Below are 25,817 nucleotides of genomic sequence, written 5' to 3'. Positions count from 1 at the left end.
TGAACTGGCACCCTACCTAAGTACCATGTTCAGTCATAGCCTCACCTCAGGCTTTGTACCCACTGAATGACGCACCGTGACGGTTATCCCAGTACACAAAGAGGGAGCCACGATGGACCCCGGGAACTACCGCCCCATTAGCCTGATGAGCCTGGTCTGCAAGACCATGGAAAGTATCATTGTGGCAAACAACGAACACAGTATCCAGCAAATCTTTTAATAAAATCTCTCTGACGTCTCGGCCAAAGCCTTCAAGGAGAATAAAATTATGTACAAGCACCCATACTTTATAGCAAACTGAAAACTCAATTAAACAATTAAACAATTAATTAAGCAGCACTCTCCATTTGAACTCTACATTGAGCACACAAGGAGACATAGTTTTGTACTTTAAAATAAGCAGAGCTTCTTTTTGCAATAACACAGTTTTAACATCCTGCTGACAATACATTGGTGGCTTAACTTGTTCTAAAATAGTGGCTTTTAAACCTTCACTACTTTTATTATGACATTCTAAAAAATGCAGAGCTACATGGCTTTCAATATTACCATTGTTAATGTCCCTTATATGCTCTAACAATCTCAATTTAAAAGCCCTTTTAGTTTCTCCTATGTAATAAATATTACATGGGCAACAGAGAGCATAAATAACCCCTACTGACTTACAACAAAATTCCTTAACAGGAGTAAACTTCACATCATTAATGAATGGAAAACAGGGTACAATATATTTGCAACCTTTGCAGCTTCCACAAGGGAAGGTGCCAATTCGACATGGTTCTTTATATATTGAAGGTAGAGGCAAAATAAATTTACTTTTAACTAAAAAGTTTTTGATATTTCTACCTCTCCGATAGGAAAATTGTAAGTTAACATTAAGCCACTGTTGAACATTTTTACAAGAAAGTAAAAAGGACCAAAATTGTTTTACTATATCAAGAAATTTAAAAGTAAAGCAACCATAGGTCGTTACAAAATACATATTTTCCTTACAGTTATTAACACTATTATATTGAGCCACATTGTTACAAGGATGATAACTAGTTACACCATCAAAAGCAACTCTTCTAACCAACTTATCAAAACATCTATTTAAAATGTCCTTATTATATCCTCTGCTTAAAAAAGATTCCACCAAAATGTTCATTTCTTGCTGAAAAATATCATATCTTCCACATAATCTATATGTACGTAACATTTCCCCATATGGTAATGCATCCAAAGTGTGGGGAGGGTGACCACTAGTTCCATGTAAATAAAAATTAGTACCTTCAAATTTTCTATTAATTGAGGTAATAATTTTCATACCATCAGAAATATCCAAAATAACATCCAAAAATGGGACCACAGGTCCCATTTTTAGACCATCAAAACTCATGGAAAATCTATTATAATTGATGTCCTTAACAAACTCTTTAATGTCACTTTCATCAGCATCCACCAAGAATATTAGATCATCCACAAACCTATAATAAGATATTACATGAGTTTGAAAAAATCTATGCTTGTATATTATTTCTAGTTCAAATAGCCCCATAAATAAATTAGCATACATGGGGGCAAAGGAAGCCCCCATGGCCGTGCCTTGCAATTGATGGTACAAAACTTCATTAAACTCAAAAAAATTATGAGTCAAACAAAAATGAAGTAACTCTACAATAAATACTGTGACCGGATTATCACCCAAAAAATATCTAACAGCCTCAAGACCAAAAGAATGTTTAATATTGGTATAGAGGCTTTTAACATCAATAGTAAACCAAGTCATCCTAGCATTTATTTTTACCCTTTTCATCTTGTTCAAAAAATCAAAAACATCACAAATATAAGATGGCAACTTATATACAAAAGGAGCCAAAAATTGATGTAAAAAAATACCCAAATTATGCAAAAAATATAAAGAACCAGAAACAATAGGCCTCCCAGGGGGCCTAGACAGATTTTTATGTATTTTGGGTAGGCAATAAAAAAGGGCCATCTTTGAACCTTCTATTTGAAATTTCTTTTTAACATGCATATTGTCAGTTAGATACCACTAGAATACCTACTACTAGTAACTTTACTCCTGGTTATTTGAATAATGATATATGTCAGTTTGTCAGTTTAGTTAACTTTTTTACTGAACTTAATTATAAAAAATATGTGAGTATAAAAACTAATGTTGATTATAATTTGCAACGGAATGAGTGGCAAGCTTTAGTTAAGCTTAATAAAAGAGCTGACATAATTTTCAAACCCTCTGATAAAGGCAACAAGTTAGTTGTGATGAATTCTGCTGATTATTTTTCTATGTGCATGGAACATTTAAAGGATAGTGACACTTATAAAGTTATATCTGTAGATGTTTATCGTAAATCTGTTCAGGAATATTTAGATTTGCTGAATAAAGGGGTTAGGCTAGGTTATTTTTGTCCTACTGATGTTAAAAAGAAATTAAACATTCTTTTGGTCTTGAGGCTGTTAGATATTTTTTGGGTGATAATCCGGTCACAGTATTTATTGTAGAGTTACTTCATTTTTGTTTGACTCATAATTTTTTTGAGTTTAATGAAGTTTTGTACCATCAATTGCAAGGCACGGCCATGGGGGCTTCCTTTGCCCCCATGTATGCTAATTTATTTATGGGCCTATTTGAACTAGAAATAATATACAAGCATAGATTTTTTCAAACTCATGTAATATCTTATTATAGGTTTGTGAATGATCTAATATTCTTGGTGGATGCTGATGAAAGTGACATTAAAGAGTTTGTTAAGGACATCAATTATAATAGATTTTCCATGAGTTTTGATGGTCTAAAAATGGGACCTGTGGTCCCATTTTTGGATGTTATTTTGGATATTTCTGATGGTATGAAAATTATTACCTCAATTAATAGAAAATTTGAAGGTACTAATTTTTATTTACATGGAACTAGTGGTCACCCTCCCCACACTTTGGATGCATTACCATATGGGGAAATGTTACATATAGATTATGTGGAAGATATGATATTTTTCAGCAAGAAATGAACATTTTGGTGGAATCTTTTTTAAGCAGAGGATATAATAAGGACATTTTAAATAGATGTTTTGATAAGTTGGTTAGAAGAGTTAAGCTTTTTGATGGTGTAACTAGTTATCATCCTTGTAACAATGTGGCTCAATATAATAGTGTTAATAACTGTAAGGAAAATATGTATTTTGTAACGACCTATGGTTGCTTTACTTTTAAATTTCTTGATATAGTAAAACAATTTTGGTCCTTTTTACTTTCTTGTAAAAATGTTCAACAGTGGCTTAATGTTAACTTACAATTTTCCTATCGGAGAGGTAGAAATATCAAAAACTTTTTAGTTAAAAGTAAATTTATTTTGCCTCTACCTTCAATATATAAAGAACCATGTCGAATTGGCACCTTCCCTTGTGGAAGCTGCAAAGGTTGCAAATATATTGTACCCTGTTTTCCATTCATTAATGATGTGAAGTTTACTCCTGTTAAGGAATTTTGTTGTAAGTCAGTAGGGGTTATTTATGCTCTCTGTTGCCCATGTAATATTTATTACATAGGAGAAACTAAAAGGGCTTTTAAATTGAGATTGTTAGAGCATATAAGGGACATTAACAATGGTAATATTGAAAGCCCTGTAGCTCTGCATTTTTTAGAATGTCATAATAAAAGTAGTGAAGGTTTAAAAGCCACTATTTTAGAACAAGTTAAGCCACCAATGTATTGTCAGCAGGATGTTAAAACTGTGTTATTGCAAAAAGAAGCTCTGCTTATTTTAAAGTACAAAACTATGTCTCCTTGTGGGCTCAATGTAGAGTTCAATTGGAGAGTGCTGCTTAATTAATTGTTTAATTGTTTAATTGAGTTTTCAGTTTGCTATAAAGTATGGGTGCTTGTACATAATTTTATTCTCCTTGAAGGCTTTGGCCGAGACGTCAGAGAGATTTTATTAAAAGATTTGCTGGATACTGTGTTCGTTGTTTGCTACTTGCTACTTGCTACCTGGTGCTTTTTTGTTGCTTTTAAAGTATCATTGTGGAACTCATAAACAAAGACATTGGTAATCTCCAAACTCTGGACCCTACCCAGTTCGGATTTGTAAAAGGCAGATCATGTCTCTTTCATAATGAAACATGTCTTTCTGAAGAAGTCTTGATAATAAATAAGACGAAAGCGCTAAAGTTCTACAATAGTTGTTGGTGTGATTTACTATTTTTTTTAATGCTTTTATTGTCACGAAGTTCAGTTCTTAGTTAAAATTTTTTCTCTTCGTTCAATTTTTTTTTGAGTGCGGTTAATTTTAGGTATACATATATATATATATATATATATATATATATATATATATTTGTAGATAGATATATGATCTGTGACCTGTCCTGTTATACCTATTATTAATGTATTAACAGACACTTTAAAGTTCACATAGAAGAAATAATACCTGATGCATCCTATCATATCGGGTAATGGTTGGGCAACAGAGCAATTATTAAAGATACAAGGCACCCACTTTAGCCTTTTAGCTAAACATTCCATGTAAAATACGGGACATCACTTTTATTTCATGAGTTTGCAAATTATACAAGAGAGTATTCATGGAGGTGATATTACTGAAGAAACAGAGCAGGTGGAAATGAAATGGATAGCAGAGATGCAAGTTGGTAAACCACCTGACCTTAATGGGAGTTTATCTTTAAAGCCTGCCCTTAGAGGGCATATACTATGTAGATACCGTTTTGTCAATGAACTCTCACTATGAATGAACTTGCTTGAACCATCTTGGGCGTGTGCATGAAATGAGAAATTGATTTGTCATTTAGTTCTTTAAATAGCTTGCCCAGTAGATCTGAACAAGGGCTGGGAGGAATCCAAAAGTTCTAATCTTTTTGTTATTTCAAGGTGCTAGTCATTTTATTGCTTTCATTGGAGTTATTAAAGTTTTATGTGTATGCCTTGTAGCCTGGTGACTGCACTGATTTCATTTACTCTACTAGTTTATGTATACAAATATATATAGATACATACATACACGTGTTGGTGGTGGTGCTGTGGTAGCGTTGTCGCCTCACAGTAAGACGCTGTCCGGTTTGATTCTCAGTTAGAGCATCTTCTGCATGGAGACATGCGTGAATGGGCGTACCTTCGTTGAAGGTTGTGTGTCAGGCCTGGCAAGCCGGTACGTAAAACTCAACTATCAATCATTAGCAGACCAGAGTTCTGCTGTGGCGACCCCTAACTGGGAAAAGCCAAAAGATATGCACATAGGTATACACACACACAAGTCTAGCCTTGTTAATCCCAAGTATACCCATTTGTTCTTTTTGGGTAGTTTGCAGAACAAATTTATGAACAGTGTGGGTCTGTGATCAACAGCGGCTGTCCCTGTCCATGAGGGACATAGATGCCACCCCAGGGGCAAATGTTTGTACTCCCATCCAGTTATTTAAGTTACGTTTGAATAGGGCAGTGAGGAGCTCTGTTTTACTCGGATTGTAAGTGTATTCCAGAAAAGTAGCAGTCTCTGGGAGACATGTCTGTCTGTGCAGCATGCTCTGTTAATGTCACAAGTTAAGTTGAGATCCTTACAGTGAGTGACTTTTGTGCTCAGCAGTTCCACTGGGACAGGGTCGGAGATTGACCTTTAAGCCAAGCACAAGTCTCCTTTCAGAAGACTGTAATATACAGAGTAAAGTGACAGAGCTTTCAGCCTGTCCATGTAGGTCATGGTTTGGAGTCCTTGTATTTTTAAGTGAGAAACCTCTAAGGTCTCTGCAGCTGCCGCATGTGTCTGGTGAGGTACATGCAAAAGGGTGCATTATAAGGAGGGAGAAAAGGACCTGTTCTGATTGGCTGGACTGAGGGACCAAGCTAATAAAGATGTGCAGCAGGTAAGGGTGATAAAGGATAATGAGGGGAAACATACTCACAAGTGAGGAGAGTGTGTTGTGGAGATGGAAGGAGTACTTTGAGGGGTTGATGAATGAAGAGAATGAGAGGGAGAGAAGGTTAGATGATGTGCGGGTAGTGATTCATGAAGTGCAGTGGATTAGCAAGGAGGAAGTAAGGATAGCTATGAAGAGAATGAAGAATGGAAAGGTTGTTGGTCCAGATGACATACCTGTGGAAGCATGGAGGTGTTTAGGTGAAATGGCAGTGGAGTTTTTAACTAGATTGTTTAATGAAATCTTGGAAAGTGAGAGGATGCCTGAGGAATGGAGGAAAAGTGTTTTGGTACCGATTTTTAAGAATAAGGGTGATGTGCACAGCTGTAGTAACTACAGAGGGATTAAACTGATCAGTCACAGCATGAAGTTATGGGAAAGAGTAGTGGAAGCTAGGTTAAGAAAGGAGGTGATGATTAGTGATCAGCAGTATGGTTTCATGCCAGGAAAGAGCACTACAGATGCGATGTTTGCTCTGAGACTGGTGATGGAGAAGTACAGAGAAGGTCAGAAGGAGTTGCATTGTGTCTTTGTGGACTTAGAGAAAGCATTTGACAGGGTGCCTAGAGAGGAGTTGTGGTATTGTATGAGGAAGTCGGGAGTGTCAGAGTAGTATGTAAGAGTGGTACAGGATATGTACGAGGGTAGAGTGATAGCAGTGAGGTCTGCAGTGGGAGTAACAGATGCGTTTAAGGTAGATGTGGGATTACATCAAGGATCAGCTCTGAGCCCTTTCTTATTTGCAATGGTGATGGACAGGTTGACAGATGAGAACAGACAGGAGTCCCCGTGGGCTATGATGTTTGCAGATGACTGACATTGTGATCTGTAGTGAGAGTAGGGAACAAGTGGAGGAGACCCTGGAGAGGTGGAGATATGCTCTAGAGAGAAGAGGAATGAAGGTCAGCAGGACTAAGACAGAATATATGTGTGTGAAAGAGAGGGAGGATAGAGGAATGTTGAGGCAACAGGGTGTAGATGTGGCGATGGTGGATGAGTTTAAATACTTGGGATCAGCAGTTCAAAGTAATAGTGAGTTTGCAAGAGAGGTGAAGAAGAGAGTACAGGCAGGATGGAGTGGGTGGAGAAGAGTGTCAGGAGGGATTTGTGACAGATGAGTACCAGTAAGAGTGAAAAGGAAGGTCTACAAGAGGGTAGTGAGACCAGCTATGTTATATGGGTTGGAGACAGTGGCATTGACAAAAAGGCAGGAGTCAGAGCTGGACGTGGCAGAGTTAAAGATGTTAAGATTTGAACTGGGTGTAACAAGAATGGACAGGATTAGGAATAAGTATATTAGAGGGTCAGCCCAGGTTGGAAGGTTTGGAGACAAAGCCAGAGAGGCAAGATTACATTGGTTTGGACATGTGCTGAGGAGGGATGTAGAGTATATTGGGAAAAAGATGATAAGGATGACGCTGCCAGGTAACAGGAAAAGAGGAAGGCCTAAGATAAGGTTCATGGATGTGGTGAGAGAGGACATGCAGGTGGTTGCTGTGAAAGAGCAAGATGCAGAGGACAGGAAGAAATGGGAACAGATGATCCGCTGTGGCGACCCCTAATGGGAGCAGCCGAAAGAGAAGTCGTCTGATGAAGGTCGAATACAGTGGAGGTGTAACATCCCTTGAACTGGATGCTTTACCCTTGCTTATGAGGTGTGCTATATAGAAGGCTTTCCTTACCACTGTGGAATCTTGGTGGTCGAAGTTCAGATTTCTGTCAACCTGCTTTCCCAAGTCTCACATCACTGGGTTGGAACTCAGGGGGGTGCTGTCAGTATTGCAATTTGTAGGGAATTCTGTTTTGCCAATGGGGATAATAATGCATTTCTTGCATTTAGTTTTAGACAGTGGCTTTGGCACCAATCATTTGTTTGTGTTAGCCTTTCTTGTAACATGTTGACATAATTTGGGGGCTCAGTGATTGCTCCCAGTTTGCAGTCATCAGTCTTCTTTGGCTTGTAATTCTGAGAAATGGATGCAAAACAGCAAGAGGCCCAGCACAGACCCCTGTGGTACTCCATTGGTGATGGGTCTACTAGTAGAGGTGGAGACACCAAATTTGACTGAGTGTGTTTTGTTGGTGAGCCAGTTGGCTACCCATCTAGTAACATAAGGGTTAATCCCTAGCTGCGAGAGTTTCTGAACAATGCCAGAGTGAGGAATTTTGTCAAAAGCCTTGGTAAGGTCGAGATGGGTTGTATGCACTGTATTACATTCATCCATTACTTTGGTAACATTCTCAAAGATGTCTTCCAGGTTTAATAAGTATGACCTGCCCTCAGAAAAACCAAACTGGGTTGGGTCCAAAATTTGGAGGTTGCCCTTGTCATTTTTGATAAGGTCCATGATAATTCTTTCCATGGCCTTGCAGATGAAGCTCGTTAGACTTATGGGTCTGTAGTTCCCAGGGTTGGTTCCTGGCCCCTGTTTGTGCAGGTAGATTACTCTTGCTGATGACAGCTGCAGAGCCATTGCAGGCCTCTAGTGAGACCCTTTTGGAATCTGGTACACCACCGGATCAGGCTTCTCCTTCCAAATTGTCAGTCGCCAGTCCCACGGTTGGGTCCGGAGCCACTTTGCAGGCACTGGCTTCAAATGAGGCCTTTCAGATGACTGATACTAGGCAAGACTCATGGCTACACCACCAGCCAAAACCATATCTAAACCCACTGAATCACTGAGGCCTAAGAGCAAGGCACTCCTAGGGAAAACCCCTTCCTTGGTGCTAAGTCACCAACTGCCTACCACTCAACCTGCTCAGTCACAGCAGTTAATTAGGATGGCAGATTATTTATTTTCTCTCATCAGAGGTAACCAGTCAGCTCAAGTTACCCCAGCCAAAAGAAAAAGGGACCTTTCTTCAGAAGTGCTTTCGGAGCCAGAGTCTGAGGACTTTGACTTTCTGGATTTAGACACTGAATTACAGCCCCTAGCAGCCTTTGAGGATTCAGATGCTGAGGAATCCATCACTTCTGCATCCTTTCCTGAGGACCTCTCATTTGGGGAGACCTTAACCTCTCTCAGAGAGTATTTACATTGGGAGGCTACCTCCAATCAAGAAGAGATTGAGAGAGTTCCTGGACTTACCACAACACAAACCCTTAGCCATTCCTCCCATTTTGGATGTTTTGGAAGATGTGTTCCTGGAGTCTGGTCTCACCCCTGATGTACTGCTCCCTGCTCCCAGAAAGCCTGCTAGATATTACAGGGTGCCAGATATCCATAAGTATTTGTACAAGAACCCCACAGCTGACCCAGAGGTCATTATGCAGTTATCCAGTGGGGCTAGAGCCAATTCCTCCAAAAATCCAATACCATTTGACAAGGAAAGCAGAGCTTTGGACTGATGGGGTAAAAAGGTCTACAGTTCAGCTACCCCAGCCATTAGAGCTCTCACTTGCTAATTTCATATGCTTAAATATCAACAGAACACATTGGAGTTACTGAAGCAGAAAATTTCCACCTTACCAGACAGTGCTACTGCCAGACAGCTAGGAGATCTTATTCACTCCAGCTCTCAAGTGGCCAAACATTCCCTGCATTGCAGATTTGATGCTTTGGAAGCCTCTAGCAGGGCTGCAGTTTCTGGATCAGTGATTAGAAGGCATGCATGGTTGAGGGAGCAGTCTTGGCCTGACCAGGATAAATCATAACTTGTGGACACCCCCTTGGATAGGGAATTCGGCCCTAAGGCAGAAGACATAATTAAGAAAATGGAAGACAAGGCCAAGTCTATGCAGATGGTCAAAGACTTCCTGCAGATACAACCACCCAGATTCAGCAGGAACTTTCCTACCAAACACAGGTCCTTTCCTGCCCAAGCAAAAGCTGTGCAAAGGAAAGGATGCAGAGATAGGACCTCCAGGCAACAGCAGCAAAGCCAGCAGAGGCCTAGACAATGGACATTTACTGTGCCTAGACAAGAGCGCTCTAAGTCCACTCCTTACCCTAAGGACTCCCATATGACTCCCAATCTCTTTTCTGCCCCCCACCCCCCACCCACAGGCTAGGAGGAAGGCTTTCACTATTCTTAACAGGTCGGTGGGTCCTAAACATCATTTCCCAAGGGTACAGATTCTCTCTCATAAAGAACCCCAGATTTTCAAGGTTTCCAGACATATTAACAAATTAAAGGATGGAGGCCATCTGCCAGATTCAAAAACTGTGTGCTCAAGGAAGAGTGGAGGGAAAAGGTTTTACTCAAGGTTGTTCCTAGTACCCAGAAAAGAGGGCACCTGGTTCTAGACCTACTCAAATTAAATCTGTCCCTCCTAGTGCCAAAATTAAAAATGCTAACTCTTTAAAAGCTCTTGCCAATGTTGGCACCAAATGCTTGGCTAGTGACCTTAGATCTGAAAGATGCCTACATCCATATCCCCATAAGGGATTCCTGCAGGAGTTTCCTATGTTTCAGAGCAGGTTCAGTGCACTTTCAGTTCTCTGCTCTGTCCTTTGGCTTATCTACTGCTCACAGAGTCTTCACCAAGTGCCTGGCCCCTGTCATTGCCTTTTGCAGACAGCAAAACATACAGATCTAACCCTATCTGGATAACTGTCTCATCCAGGTGGACACCAAGGAGAAACTTTTACAGGATCTCACCTTTGTCCAAACCATCCTAACCTCTCTGGGATTTACTGTCAACAGGGAAAAATCCCAATTCCAACCCACAAGACAGATTACCTTCTTAGGAGCTTTCCTGGACACATCTACCCAAAGAGCTTTCTCCTCTCCAGAGAAGTAGAGCTTTCTCCACCAATACTTTTCTCAGCTAGCTCACAGAACGCACCTCACAACAAGGAAATTCCTGCAAGCACTTGGGTACATGGCATCCTGGATCCTGTTGATGCCTTTGGCCAGGCTGCACATGAGAAAACTACAGTGGTACCTGAGAAACCTATGGTGCCAGCACTCAAAGTCTCTGGAGCACCAGCTGCCTCTGATCCCTTGCTTAAGGACGGAACTCTTATGGTGTGGGGAAGTCTGTACCCTGAACAGGGTTCTAACCTTTATCACCCTTCCCCAAGTCCAGACCATCACCACTGATGCCTCAGACACAGTCTCGTAGGAGATATGTGCACTCAGGGTGCCTGGGATCAGGGAGATCTAACTCTCCATATCAACCTGAAGGAAATGCTGGCGGTGCATAGGGTTATTATAGCTTTCAAGGTCCACTTCAAGCCAGGAGTGCTCTTGATCAAAACAGACAACACCCCGGTCATGTGGTACATCAAAAACATGGGGCAGCACACTCCTACCCCCTTTGTTGACTAGCTATGCTTATCTGACAGATTCAGTGATGGGACTACATCTGATAGCCCAGTATATTCCAGGGAAGCACTATACACTGGCAGACCACCTCAGCAGAAGTGTCCTGAACGCCCATGAGTGACAACTGCACAAGGAGACCTTCCTCAGCATCATACACCTCTGGGGGACCCCAGAGGTTAGACCTCTTTGTAACAATAGAAAACAGATAGCTGACCAGGATCTGCTCCAGGGAGTTCCACCCACGAGCTTGGAAGGTGGACGCTCTCGCCTTTCATTAGGGCAACCTGTTTGTGTACCCTTGCCACTGATTCCCAGGGTATTTCTAAAGATCAGGGAAGAAGGTCCAAGGGCTATCCTCATTGCCCCAAACTGGCGCAGCAGCATTGGAACCCCTTACTCCTCAGCCTGACCAGGGAACTACACATGAGCCTGCCTCTCACAGAAAAACTGCTAACTCAAGAAAAAGAGTCAGTACTTCATCCAAATCTTCAAACACTCAGCCTGTCCGCATGGTTTATACCCAAGATATCAGGCCACCTTTGAGCAAGCAGGTTCTGGATATCATTAAGGAGGCCAGGAGGCCCAGCACCCAGAAATCCTATTCCGTAAAATAGAAAAGATTTACTGCCTGGTGCCACAATAAGGGTCAAAGCAGCACCCTTGCCACTCTCACTTTGGTTCTGGGCTACCTAGCAGAGCTCGTGCAGAAGTTAGTGCGATCCTGGAGTTAGTATATTTAGTTAGGGGGGTGTGGGGGCATAGCCCTTCACATAGTGTTTGAGTACCTCTTGTCTTCTGGAGAGAGTTAGTCATTGGTGTTGCAACTATGCATGTCTATTCTTTTGAAGTTTTTGGTAAAATACAATATAAAACAAACAAGGTGGGGTTCTATGCCCCCCACCCTCCTAACTATGTATATTAACTCCAGGATCACACTACAGTGGGGAAAAGGGTGTATAACTTTTACTTGCCTTACAGTACTCTACACAGTGTCATATATACTAAGTTCAGGTCAGTGAAATGAGTTTTCAGTAATTTGTGTTTTCAGCGAAGTGGTCAGGGGGAAATGAAATTCAGTGAAATGAGATTCAGCAAAACAAAGTAGACCCCCCCCCCCCCACACACACACACACACACACATACACACATATGGCTATGTGCATGTATGTATGTCTGTGCGCATATACATATATAGATATATATATATATATATATATATATATATATATATATATATATATATATATATATAGATATACATATATGTGTGTATGTATGTGTGTGTGTGTGTGTGTGTGTGTGTGTGTGTGTGTGTATAGTATAGTTTAGCACTACATTTTCCTTTATCAGCAGGACGTACAATGAAGCACTGGTGTATATACTAGAAAATACTATACCAGAAAATATGTATTTATTTCTTTACCTCAAACCCCGTGATTTGACGTCACGTGAGTAAAGTGGTACTACATATTCAAAACTGAGTTATATTTAAATCTTGTGGGCAGATTCCCAGTCTGCCATGCATTGTTTACACAAGTGTCCTATTATAGTTCCCTGATTTTAAATGCAAGCATTCTTAGGCCTTCCATTGTCACTTTATATCATTTTGACTTCTAGACAATTTCCACTGGAGAGTATATGACCTATGTTCAGAATGAGCAGTGTATCATCATTCCAAAGTAAACCTTTCTTAAATTGTGCTCTTTTTCAGTTGTATTAAATGCCATAGCTCAGGCTCCATGGTTTGAAACAAATGAAGTGGTGTGGTAGAATTCAACATTGAGCTGCATTTATATTTGCTGGGGTAGAATATCATTCTAGGGTGAAATATGTGATAGAATATATATTTACTTTTGTCTGAATGTTTTGTAATGAAGTTTTGGAGTAGTACTCATGTAGGGTCAATTTCATATTCCTTCACTGTCATAATCTTACATTTTGCATTATTCTCTGGTTCTGTTGGGGAATTGTGACTTGTTATCATTATGAGCAATGCAGAACTAGTCTAGAGTGTGTCTTTACTGAGTTACAGTTGCATCAAATGTAAAAATCTGAACTATCAGCAGAGAAATTGTTTATTTATTTTGTTTTTGTTTTAGTTACATATCATGGCTCAAAGTCCATGGTGTCTGGAGCCAAAATGGTGTGGTGAAATTCAGAGTTGGACTATATTAAACTCTACAAGTTTAGAATAGCAGTCTAATGTGGATGCTGTTGTTAAACATTCCATTGCTGTTGGCTTAATATTTTATAATAAAGTACCGGTGGAGCTGACGTATGCCCTTTTGTACACAGGTATGAAAGGCAGGGGTAACGTCTGGCATTTTGCATTGTAATTAACTTCTACTGGATGAGATAGAAATATGACAACACTTATCTAAATTCTTTATTTACCAAGTGTACATAATAATAATACCTATAAGACCTGTATATATTTTTACTGCACAGGGAAGTTGTTTGTCCCCGGAATTATGATGGTCTCATCTCCAGTTTACATATGATTAATGGCGATATATTAAACAATATTTGTTCAATGGACAACACTTTGAAAAATAATCACTAAAAGTCTCATTCGGAAAATAACAGAATAAGCTTTTTTTTTCCTAGGGGCAAATCTGTCTGTATCCCCAAATGGAGGAAGACCTTACCCCCCCCCCCCAGCTTATCTATCTCCAAAATATGTAGTGATTCAGTGGTTTTGAGTAGGCCTAGACTGACTGGCTCCCATATTAGTGGTAGATGTGGGCCGATGAGCACCCCACCCACATTCAATTCCCCAGCTACCCTCAGATCCATACATTTAATCCCACTGTTCCTCCCACTTTTTAGTAGCATCACAGGCATGTTTAAAGGCACAGCTACATATCAGGACAATTTCCGTACATTCACCCACCCCATACCATCCATCATAATAGTATTCCCAGCCTAAAACCATATCGCCCACTATCCAGCTTTATACAGCATTCATCAAGAGCATCCCCTCAGAATACAGCTGCTCAGGACAGGAGAACTAGCCATCTCTCAGTACTACTAGGGGTCTAAATATCCCACCCAGCTGCCTTTCAGACAAGACGTATGTTTAAAGTATGCAGTCCTAACTGACCACTGTAGACTATATAAGTATATTGATGTAGCATTTTTGGTTCTACTCACAATATCTTGAAAATATGTATGGTTTGTAAGTAAACACACACACACACACACACACACACACACACACACACACACACACACACACACGCACACACGCACACACGCACACACGCACACACGCACACACACACACACACACACACACACACACACACACACACACACACACACACACACACACACACACACACACAGCTTTCAGCGATACCTCTTTTGCAGTGTTGTCCCTTAGATGTTCGTCATTCTTTTTGCTGCAGTAGCCTATGGGGTGTATCCTGCCAAGAATACAGCAACTGGCCAGCTTCCAGGAGATTTCATTCCCTCCAACACTGTTACTGTAGCTGCCTATGCATTCAGCCCTTTTTGGAAAGAGCTGTGCAAGCAACCAGAGTGACTAAAATCAGGACTTTCTTGCTATAACTAAAAATGGGGAGCTCATTCTGAATTTAACCAAGATATAAATAGAAAAGCATGCTTTGAATCTGGAAAGAGAATCCAGTTTGTATTGCTTTGTAAATTTATGAATTTAGTACTGATGCTATGCCACTCTTGTCTGCTTTGGTGGAAATGAAGTCAGTCCCAAGTATCAGACCCTCAAAGCAGATGGACCAGGATCCACCTTTGAGATCATTTAAAGAATGATAGCCTCTTCCTCTCCTAGTCTGTTGACAGGGGTTCCTTTGGTACCAGCTCCATCCATAAGATGCCCACCTGTCAGCTCTTCAGCCCATTCCTCAAGGGTCCCAGGGACAGAGCAGAGCTGTATCATTTAGAGATTTATAGCAAGTACAAGCCATCTCTTCCACGGATTCACAGCTGGAGATCCCTCAGAAGAGAACATGTAAAAGGAAAGACATTGACTCTTGTCCATTACAATGGACACCGACTTGGATGAAAAAGAAGGATGCTGCTGTTTCCTTGCTGAAGATATCTCATTTGGCAAAATCATAGAATTAAAGAATCAAATGGGATCCTGGCTATATGACCTAGTCTATTAGGATAAGGAAGTACTCTTCAGAACATACAGACCTGCCGCTTCTTTGTCTTGGTCTGTCAGTCCTTGAGACTTTCTCATTGATTTGGTCACCAGGAGGGCATGGCAGGAACCTGACACAGCAGAAGCCATCCCAGAAAAATTGGACAAAGTCTTACATCCTCCAAAAAGGCAGTTTTGGTTAATGATCTTCTGGTGGACTCCATGATTGTTGCAGCAGCCACTAAGAAGGACCTTCAGGGGGCTAGGGTGATCAATAGAATGGGAAAGTGTATTTATGCCTCAGGCAGTTTTGCCTGACAGCATTAAATTACTTTACCCATATGAACAGATTCCAAAGCAACCTAGCTAAACAAGCTGTAGATACTTTGGGTCAGCCCATGACTCAGGAATCTACTAAACAATTACAGACCCCCCCCCCCCAGAATACCATGGTCAGCATCACAAATTGCTCTATACATCTGTATCACAATGCAGCTGATAGGGCACCCAGGGCAGCAGGCACTGGCATAACTCTCCAACACTATGCCTGGCTCTTCACAGAAGCATAGCTGTATCAGTCAACACCCTGGGCTTGATACCACAAGCCAGTGCCCCCACCCTGTCAGCTCTTAAGTGAATTGCAAAATAAAAAATTTAAAAAAACACTTCGCTGTATTAAGCCAATCACTGATCACCAAACTGTGTTGAGCAGTTTATTACAATCACATTCATGAGCCACCCTCAGATAGCGTTCCCACTGAAGAGCAAACGTTATTACAATTTACATCCATGCTCCCCCATACCTCTCAACTGTTCAGATTTTTGGTCTGTTCCGCATAAAATCTGTGGTTTTCTGGCAAATCACTAAGGATGGAAGTCACCAAATAATGAGACATTTGAATGTTAGACTTCATTTTCTTCAGAAACTGCATGCTAACACAAAACTTGCTATTCTAGAAACTTTTTTAAGTTTGTAACAGCAATATTTAAAATCTGTCCCTATTTTTGTGCCTTTGTCTCCCCATTATTTTATGCTTTGCCCAGATTTCTTGCACTGAGAGTTTGAGAAGTAGGACATTACCCAAGAGGGAAAAAAAACTCTCTGTAATAGGCAACAACCCAATTGCTACAAATTAGTGGTTATTATAGTCACCCCCCCCCCTTCCAACTAGGATTTCTATTAAAAAGCAAAAAAATAAATAAATAAATAAACACTTCTACTTTTAAACTGTAGCAAACTGCTTGCTACAAATTTAGGAAACAGTAGTAACAATTTAAACCACACAGGGAGCTGATATTGCACTAAAGAAAGAGAGGTTGTTCATTCAGGATGATCACTTCCTTCCCCAAACCCTTTTTGGCCAGGGCAATTGCTGCTCTTGTCCCACCCTAGTCACGCTTCTGCCTGCCTGTGTGACTTTGTGGACATTTTTAAGACGTCCTTTACAAATGATTGCTTTGATGGATTTTTGAACCCACTGTTAAAGAAAAGCTGATGAGGTGTGAGCATGTTGGGAAGACTCTGCTGTGGGAGTCAAATTTACGAACCTTCAGTGATCTTTCACTAGGAATCAGAAAGGTTCCACAACCCCGTGGTTTAGAAAATCCCAGTTTCAACCCTTTGATGCTTCCTGTGACAGAGGTTGTGAGTGTCCTCAAAACCAAGGGTACAGGGAATCCTTCTCAGGAAGGCCAAATCAGCACCTCTGATGGCTTACCCAACTATCTGTTTCTGGTGGTGGTCAGGGAAGATTACCTCAGTACCTAATTGCACGGATGGCCATCACACAGGGTAGTTGGGTGTGAGGAAATTATATCCAGAGACTACACCAGGTCTATATTACAATCGCAAACGCTGTCTTTCGTGAATACATGTTCATCGCTGTTCTCGTTCTTCGACGTTTATGTGTCGAAGTACCAAAAAAGCGAAATGGAGAACGTCGAATGCATTCCTGGAAGTAATAGCACCATACAGGTAAGGTAAACCTAACTGTACAAACCTTACCTAAAACACTTTTTCAAATGTTTTTGCAGGGGGGAAAGCCCCCTGCACCCCCCACAACCCCCTACTTATATATACCAACTCCGAGACCGCACTACTGTGGGGAAAAAGATTCATTTCATCATCCCCATGATCACCCTGCTGGCCAAGAAAATCCGTTTGGCATTCTTCATTTTGCTCTTTTGGTACTTCGCTGTTCTTGTTCTTCGATGTATATGTGTTGATTAACATGTATTCACAAAAGACAGCTTTCGCGATTCTGATATAGACCCACTGTACCATACCAGTTCTCCAAAGACCATTTCCAAATAAGCCATTATTACCAAATGTTCCACCCCACCAAATGCAAGCAGTTGTTCAGGAGGTGTCAATCATCCTTCAAAAAAGGGCCATCCAGGAGGACCCGCTAAACCAGAGAGGGTCAGGAATTTATTCAAGATGGTTTTGGGTTCCAAAGGTAAACAAGGACCTCAGGTGAAATCTGGATCATAGCAGCTTAAAATGTATTTACAAAAAATACTCCATTCAGACTTGTCATGTGTCAGTGATTTTGGCTTGGCTGAAGGCAGACAACTACATATGCTTTGTAAATCTACAAGACACCTCCCTCTACATAAGAATCACAAAGAAGACCCAGAAGTGTTTGTGCTTTTGAATAAAAGCCAGTCTTGTCCTGTCTGACCGGAGCCCCCTAGCTGTTCACCAAGTGCATGGCAGTAGATCCAGCCCATATTTGGCTACAAGAGATAGACACTTTTCCATACCTAGATGATTGTTTCATGGCGGCAGCAACCAGAGAGTCCTTACTAACAGCCACAGATGACTTTTTACAGTTCTTTATCTTCAGCCCTCACAGCAAGTTACTTTCATCAGATGCTTCCTGGATACAATGTCATGCTCAGTGTCTCTCACTCCTTAAAGATAGTCCTCCCTCCAGCAAGAAGTTTGTTTCCTTTATCATGATCAGAACCTTCCAGTGGTGCTGATCCTAAGAAATTTAGGTCTCATGGCAGCAGCAATTACTATGGTCTGCTATGTCGTATTTCCTATGAGGATTCTGCAGTGGACATTAACTACTCAATGGTCACAGGTAATAGACTTCCTGTTGGCCAACATTCACTTGACTCAGTCATACAGAAATCATTTAAGCTGGTGGCTAATGTTCTCATTTCTTCATACTGGAAGATCAGTTGTGCCTTCTCCTATAGCAATAGTAACAATATATGTCTACTGTCTGGGGTGGGGTGGGGGATTAATTTTGAGGGGCGGATGGTCCAAGGAGTTTGGAGCCAGCCAGATGCCAATCTTCACATCGGTATCCTGATCCTGGAGATGAGAGTTGATCTGCTAGCATTAAAGAAATTTCAGGACCACTTACCTTCAGGAGTGGTAGTCATACAGACAATGTCAGTAGTTTGGTACATTAGCAAATATGGAGGAACCACATCATGCCCCCCTTTTCAGAGAGACCATTAGAGTATTGAAATTAGCATTGGATGCAGGTCACTTTCCTGCGGCATTGTGTATTCCAGAGCAGTCTGACTGGCTAGCAGAAGGCTCATTATGTCTATCCTAATGTCTCACAAGTGATCTCTCAATCCATCAGTGGCTCAAGAAATTTTTGGTCTGTGCGACCAGCTTTGCTTTGACTTGTTTGTCTCTCCCTCAAACACCAAGTGCAAAAGCTACTTTACCCTACTCCCTTTGGTGGGGCAATCAACCAGGGATGCTCTAGTCTGCCAGTAGCCCCACTACCTTCTTTACACATTTCCCTCACTTTCACTGATGTCCAGGTTTCTATAGAAGGTATTGACTTGCAAGTTACGGATAATACTCTATGCTCCATACTGGCCAGAACAAGTTTAATTTCTCCTACTCTGGACTTATTTGAAGAAGTCCCCTTGGCTTCTAGATCCACAACTGGGTCCTCTTTTCTATCCCTCCTGTCAGCTTCACCAGGACCTTCACAATCTCAAGCTAACAACATGGCTTCTCAGATTATCCTAATGACCAGATGTTCCTCCCTTTCAGAAAATGTAATCTGTATTTTGTCTGCATCTCAGAAGCAGTCTACTAAAAAGATGCATAAGAGTAAGTGGAAATGTTTCTCTGTCTGGGCCACCAGATGGGAATTTGATCCACATTCTAGACCTATTGCAGATGTTTTACAATTTCTGTCATTGTTTGAAGCACATTCCAGTTATTAAACTATCAAAGTGCAGTTAACTGCCATATCCAGGTACCACCTCTAATACCAGAACAGTACCTTGGCTTCTCATAAGCTATCCTCAAAGAATTGTTCCTTCTTTGCCCTCCCATTAAGGACCATACACTGCCCTGGGATTTGATTTTGGTCCTGGAAGCACTAACAAAGCCTCCATTTGAACCAGCTTCATCTGCAGACATGAAGTACTTATTTTGGGAATATTTTCTGTTGGCTATTACATCAGTTAAATAAAATTCAAAATTACATGCCTTGTCTGTTAGTGCACCATATTTAGTCTTTCATAAGGATAGGACCACTTTAAGAACAACTTCATCCTTGTTCCTAATGGAAGAATAATCTTAACCAGTCTGTTAACCTACCAGTGCTGTTTCCAAACTATTCCACAAAGGAGAATATTTACACACATTTTAGATGTCCATAGGGGACTAAGATTCTACTTATATAGAGCCAAAACCTTCAGAAAAAGACACTCAATTGTTTGTTTCATTGGCTCTTAGCAAATTGGGATCCACATTTTCTAAACAGACACTGTCCAGATGGCTATCAGATTGAATCTCCTTTGTATAGTCTAACAGCAAGACTCTAAGCTCAAACCTAAGGCCGATTCAACAAAACAAAGGTAAGTTCTGTAGCATTTTTTTTTTCAGAAATGCCTCCATTGATTACATTTGTCCAGCAGCCATGTGGTCTATGCTACACATTTTTTCCAAGCATTATATACTAAACATCATTTCTTCAACCAGATCTGCATTTGAAGCTTCGGTTCTGAGAGATATCCTGTCATGATGCTGCCCAAGATTGCAGGTAGCTTAAGATCCTGTCCCAGTTGTGGAATTGGAAGGACTGATGAAATAGGATACAGAAGTTATGTAAATACCATAACTCTGCATCCTTTTCATCCAAGTCCATCTGAAATGATGATGTACCTTTAAAACTGGCATTGAACTCATGTGATTTGTTTCATTGATTTTTTTATTGGGAATTGTTTAGGATTTTACTAGTATTTATGTGCTGTTATTTTTTCCTGGTTTTATGATCTGAAGAAGCACCAGTTTGGCATGAAAGCACTTACCAAGTATATTAAAGTTTGTTATGCCTTATCCTCGAGCTTTGTTGGTCATCCATTTGTTTTCTGTTGATATACTGTTGTTGGTTGAACCTGCCTTTGTCCACGCTGCTGATTATTTTTTCTACGTTTTGTCCTTTTGGTTTTGCACATGGAACATGGCTGAGGGTCAGAATTTTGAGTCTGACTACAATCCAGCAACTCCAGGGAATGTTTGGAGCTCTGACTGTCTTTCCCGTATGATACAAATTGAAGGAAATCCTTTGTTGCATTTGAATAATTTGGGGGTTGATGAGAATACTTCTGAAACAGACTGAGTATGGAAGCGTTCCACAACTCCTTAAAAGAGCTGGAGAATAAGTTGTTTAAATTTAAATGCTTGCAATTTTTTCTGTTGATAAACCAGATGAAACCAAACGTTTGAGTTATAGTCAGACAGGTCCCTATCAGTTGATCGAGTTTTCAGAAACTCGAAATTCATATGGTCGAGACCATATGATTGAGTTTTTGAAAACATACAGCTTTTGAATGGAGATTGTGGAACAGTGAGGATTGGGAAATTTACCCTTTTCCTCACTGTAGTGCAATCGCTGAGTTGGTCATATAATTTGCAGAGGATGTGGGGGGGAGGGGGCTTGCCCTCTCTCCTTGCAAAAATGTAAAAAAAAAAGGGTAATTTTTTTTGATGTTCAAGTTTTCAGAAACTCGATCATATGGTCCTGACCATATGAATTTCAAGTTTCTGAAAACTCAATCGTCATCAGACATAGGTGGAGATTTTGGCAGCAGCTGTTTGGGGCGGGTTGATCTTGCCAGTATTTACATGTGAAGCATAATTGCACATGGTAGCTACACAGCTCACAACTCTTTACCTCTAGAAATAGGGATTAACGTAAAGAAATAAAAAGTTAGAAAGGCCCAGGTTAAGGACACATTTTAAAACTTGTTCTATTGACTTAAAAAACTTTCAAAACTGACCAATTTTAGGAGGTACTCTAGAATTGCCCATACAGATATTAGACATTGTAAGGGGAACTCTTGTGTGGGGTACACAAGAGTTCTACCCTTTATGCAGTTATGGATAAACGTTGGTGGGCTTCCCAAGTAGGCAAAAGTATTTGAAGTCTTTGCAGGATCCAGTTTTTCTATATGGGCTAAAAAGAATCTGATGCTAAGATTTTAGCTAAGTGAAGATCAAAGGGGAAATGTCATGATTTTGATGTATTAGGTCATAAAATCATATTTTTATTCATATTTCATTTAACACTGTATATCCTTGTTTGGTTGTGATATCTCTTGGGAATTGGACTATTGAAGATGTGTTCTCCCAGTAAAGAGAGACTAATGTAAAGTGTTTTGGGGAAATTATAGGCTGCATAACTATTTTTTTGAGTTGTTTGGTAGAAGAGTGTTGAATTCTGGCCTTTTCATACATGGCTGTATTATAAAAGTGGGTGGTTGAAACATGGGATCTAATTATTGGGGGCCATATTATTGGCAGCTAAGAATGTAATAACTAGGAATTAGAAGAGGCAAAACCTTCCCAATAGGAAGATCTAAAGAGATTACTAAAAAAATTAATAGAATGAGTTAATTAATGTTTTAATTAATAAGCTGTAGACAGGATCTCAAACTCGCTGTCCTCAGGCATCGAGCAGCCATCATATTAACATGATTCTATGTGAGGGAAGCTACTACATTACATTCTTAGCTGCATTGATTGTCCTTTTTGTTTCAGAGACTGTGGCCCTTGGCTGAGTATGCTAGTCCTCATACAGCCCTCATTGTCATTGGAGATAAGACTCGTGGAATAGAGAAATGTAAGTACCTAGGCTCAAAGTAGCATCCTTGGATGGATATCAATTAGGCCCATGTGGATTCTTGCTAATTTAAGAGTGATTTATTTACCATTGCTTTTCGGTTTTCTTCCTGTTTGGGGTCTTTTAACTCATCCTGTCATGGTGAACACCAGTGCTACTATTACTAATGGCATTAAACACAGGTATTCAATGTTAAAATCCAGTTTTAATTTCAAACAAAATGGCAGCCAAATAAAAACATAATGACTATTACAACAACTTCTTAACTATCCAAAAGCTTCTCTGTAAGTGTTATCTGTAGTAGACAGTCTTAAGGTAAAATGGCTTTATATATATATATATATATATATATATATATATGTATAGAGAGAGAGAGAGAGATCTACTTCAGTAGATTGAACTTTTACTAGTTCGAACCACATATGGCCGAGACCATATTTTCAAACTCATAAAAGTTTGAACACTGAATTAAAACCGCACAAAATTAAACGTCTGTAGTAGCCCCCCTGCCCCCCCTTACTTAAATATACCAGCTCAGAGATCAACTACATTGCGGAAATGGGAAATCTTCCCTTTCACTCTGTACGGAGATCTCCATTCAGTCAGATCAGACTTTTACAAGTTCAAACATATGGTCTCTGCCATATGTGGTTCGAACATATAAACGTTCCATCTACTGAAGGGGACCCATATAGGTATATATATATATATATATATATATATATATACATATATATATATATGTATATATATATATATATATATATATATATATATATGTATATATATATATATATATATATATATATCTATGGCGCTACTTTCATTAATCAAATTTACACTTACCCAAACCACTAAAAATCGAACCAACTTCACCGAAACCTTAATTTCAGATTACTGATATTTTTTCTAAGGGAAATGAATCATTTGGGCACCAGGAAAAAAAAAACAGACACAAAATGATTGAAGTGGGGGGCTGCGCCCCCTCACTCCCCTAACTAAATATATCAACTCCAAGATCGCACTACACGGGGGAAGAGGGCAAAGTTCACCCTGATGACCAAGTGGTTTGTTTCCCTTAGAAAAAATACCGGTGATCAGTTGATTTGCAATAAAAAGGTTTCAGAGAAGTCGTCTTGCATTTTTCAAATTCGGGTAAGTGTAATTTTGATTAAGCAAGGTTTATATATATATATATATATATATATATATATATATATATATATATATATATATATATATATTCCATTTAATGATTTATAGACTGCTATCATCACACTTACCTTTTTACATGAGCAAAAGATAGTCCCCTTACCTTCCACTCTTCTGACTTTCTGCAGGATTTCCTTCATGGTAGGGAAAAAGAGAATGATTAGTGAATGTAACTGTTTTGGACATGGACCTTAGGTTATCTACCTTTATTAAAGAAGTTAAGAGTTTCTCTTTTTCTTTTTCTTGCTGTACTTTTTTCTTGCTAGTAGTTTATGTTTGAATTAACTGTATTAGGCAGGATTTATTTGTTACTTTTGTATTATAGTCTTGCTTAGCCAAATGCTGTTATTAGAGCAAAAAAAAAACAGCATTATCTATGGTCATTTTATTAACTGAAAATTGTTCTTTGTGCCATACTTTACTGAGATAGTTTCAACAAAAACATTTGGCTGAAAAAATATTGGTTAAAATATGAAACACAGAAACAATCCAGAAAGCAAAGCTCTGTCAGGTAAGTAAACAATAATGTCTCCTTTAACATGATCACAGTTTAAAATCTTAGAGAAAAACACACAGGAGTTTTCTAAGCATGCTGATTGGTGTTTCCTTTTTACATAACTCATGTTCTTTCGGTTTGTTCTCACAGTTGCCTTGTAATAGAGCTGGATGCAGCGAGAGAACAGCTGATGAACATGGAGCTTCTGCAGAATGTCCAGTCTCTCCTGCAGCTCTTTAACAGTACAGGTGCTATTGCTGTCTTCCTAAGTGTTTTTGCTCTGCTCTTTGACCTCATGAAGAGGAGAATAGTGTGGGAAAGGTATCCCCCAGGTCCATGGGGTTTGCCATTTCTAGGAAACATATTTCAGCTTGGCATACGGAAGCCACACTTGCGTGTAACTGAGGTAAGTAGGTAATACTACAGTTTTGTGTTTCACAATGAACTATAATTATGTAGCATTTACGGTATCAGCTAATGCTCTGCAAGGTGTGTTACTGTAGAAATGAAACTTGCAATGTGAACATTTTCAAATTAAAGCACAGGAATGAAAGCACTTGTAATCAAATGGATGCCTGTTTTCACTTCCACAAAATCTCACCTTCGGCTTTAGAAAAGGCTAATGCTGCACTCTTCACTATGTTTGTTTAATATTTGAAATATTTTATAGTGCAACCAGATAAGTAAGTTTTAGTGCATTGTCGCTGAATTAGATCAACTTCTCAGCGCTCATCCTGTTTCTTTTTGAAAAAAAACAATGAACAATCTATGCTTAAAATGTTGCTCACTGTTAGTTCTCTGCAAAGAAATGTGACACGTGCACTTCATGTCTTTCTGTCTTAACATTATTTTGTAGTGAAACTTGTATATAAAAAGGATTTAAACAGTATCAAAAAAATGCATTATTACAGAATAAAAGTAAGTGCTGATGTCTAACATACTCCATAAATAGCCAATGCTCATTAAATGCTTTTTTTCCTAGTGAAGAAGGAGAAACATAATGCTGCATTTTGTGAGAAGTAGTTGTCTAGTACTCTTTTTCAGATTAAAGACAAGATGTTCAGGCCTTCTGGAATTATGCATTAAAGAAAATTATGTAGTCAGTAATTATGTGGCTTAGCTACATATGAAGTTTAGTTAGGTTGTTCAAAGCCCTGCAAATATAAAAACACAGATCACTGATAATTTGAGGTTAAAGTACTAAAGCAGACATTGACTGAATCATGCAGTGCGTTTCACCTTAACTATGCCGTCTGACAAGTTTAACCAGCGCGTGTGGGTGACGTAGGAGCTGTTTCACCAAGAAAATGAGTAAACAAATGATTATGATACATTATCTCAGGGTGGTTCCAGCTATTGCCCTGACTCCAACATACTGCCCTGATGTTTCTGCAATCCAGTGCATTCTTTATGTAACTGCAATGTAGAAGTCACAGAAAACTGTGTTACATACAGAGTGCACGTTGCATTGTCTGCAAAATATAGGAATCATTTCATTTCTTCATCATATTAGCTCAGATGATCTCTGATGCGACAGTAAATAATTGGTGAAGTCATTTGTCAATGCATGCAAAAATACAATGGCATTTAAGTAAGAAAAAAATATATAAAAAACAATAATTAGCTTTTTACTATATCTAAAATAGGGATTGGGAGGACATCAG

General features: G+C 39.6%; 1 protein-coding gene across 2 annotated transcripts in view; it reads left to right on the top strand.

Moving 5' to 3' along the window:
• The window catches only part of LOC122797711 (cytochrome P450 2D15-like), a 955,177-nt gene that overhangs the window by 165,765 nt on the left and 763,595 nt on the right, over positions 1-25,817 (top strand). Inside the window, exons 2-3 of one of the 2 annotated variants that reach the window (XM_044066252.1) lie at positions 22,364-22,445; positions 24,304-24,559. In XM_044066252.1, coding sequence (XP_043922187.1) covers positions 24,344-24,559 — 216 coding nt within the window. In that variant the 5' untranslated portion in view covers positions 22,364-22,445; positions 24,304-24,343. The remainder of the gene's footprint in view (positions 1-22,363; positions 22,446-24,303; positions 24,560-25,817) is intronic. The other variant, XM_044066247.1, reaches the window with a different exon arrangement.

The sequence above is a fragment of the Protopterus annectens genome, chromosome 1.part0 (genome assembly GCF_019279795.1).
Source record: "Protopterus annectens isolate FY-2018-M chromosome 1.part0, PAN1.0, whole genome shotgun sequence".
NCBI classification, from domain to species: Eukaryota; Metazoa; Chordata; order Ceratodontiformes; family Protopteridae; genus Protopterus; species Protopterus annectens.
This window is presented reverse-complemented; position numbering and strand designations above follow the sequence as displayed.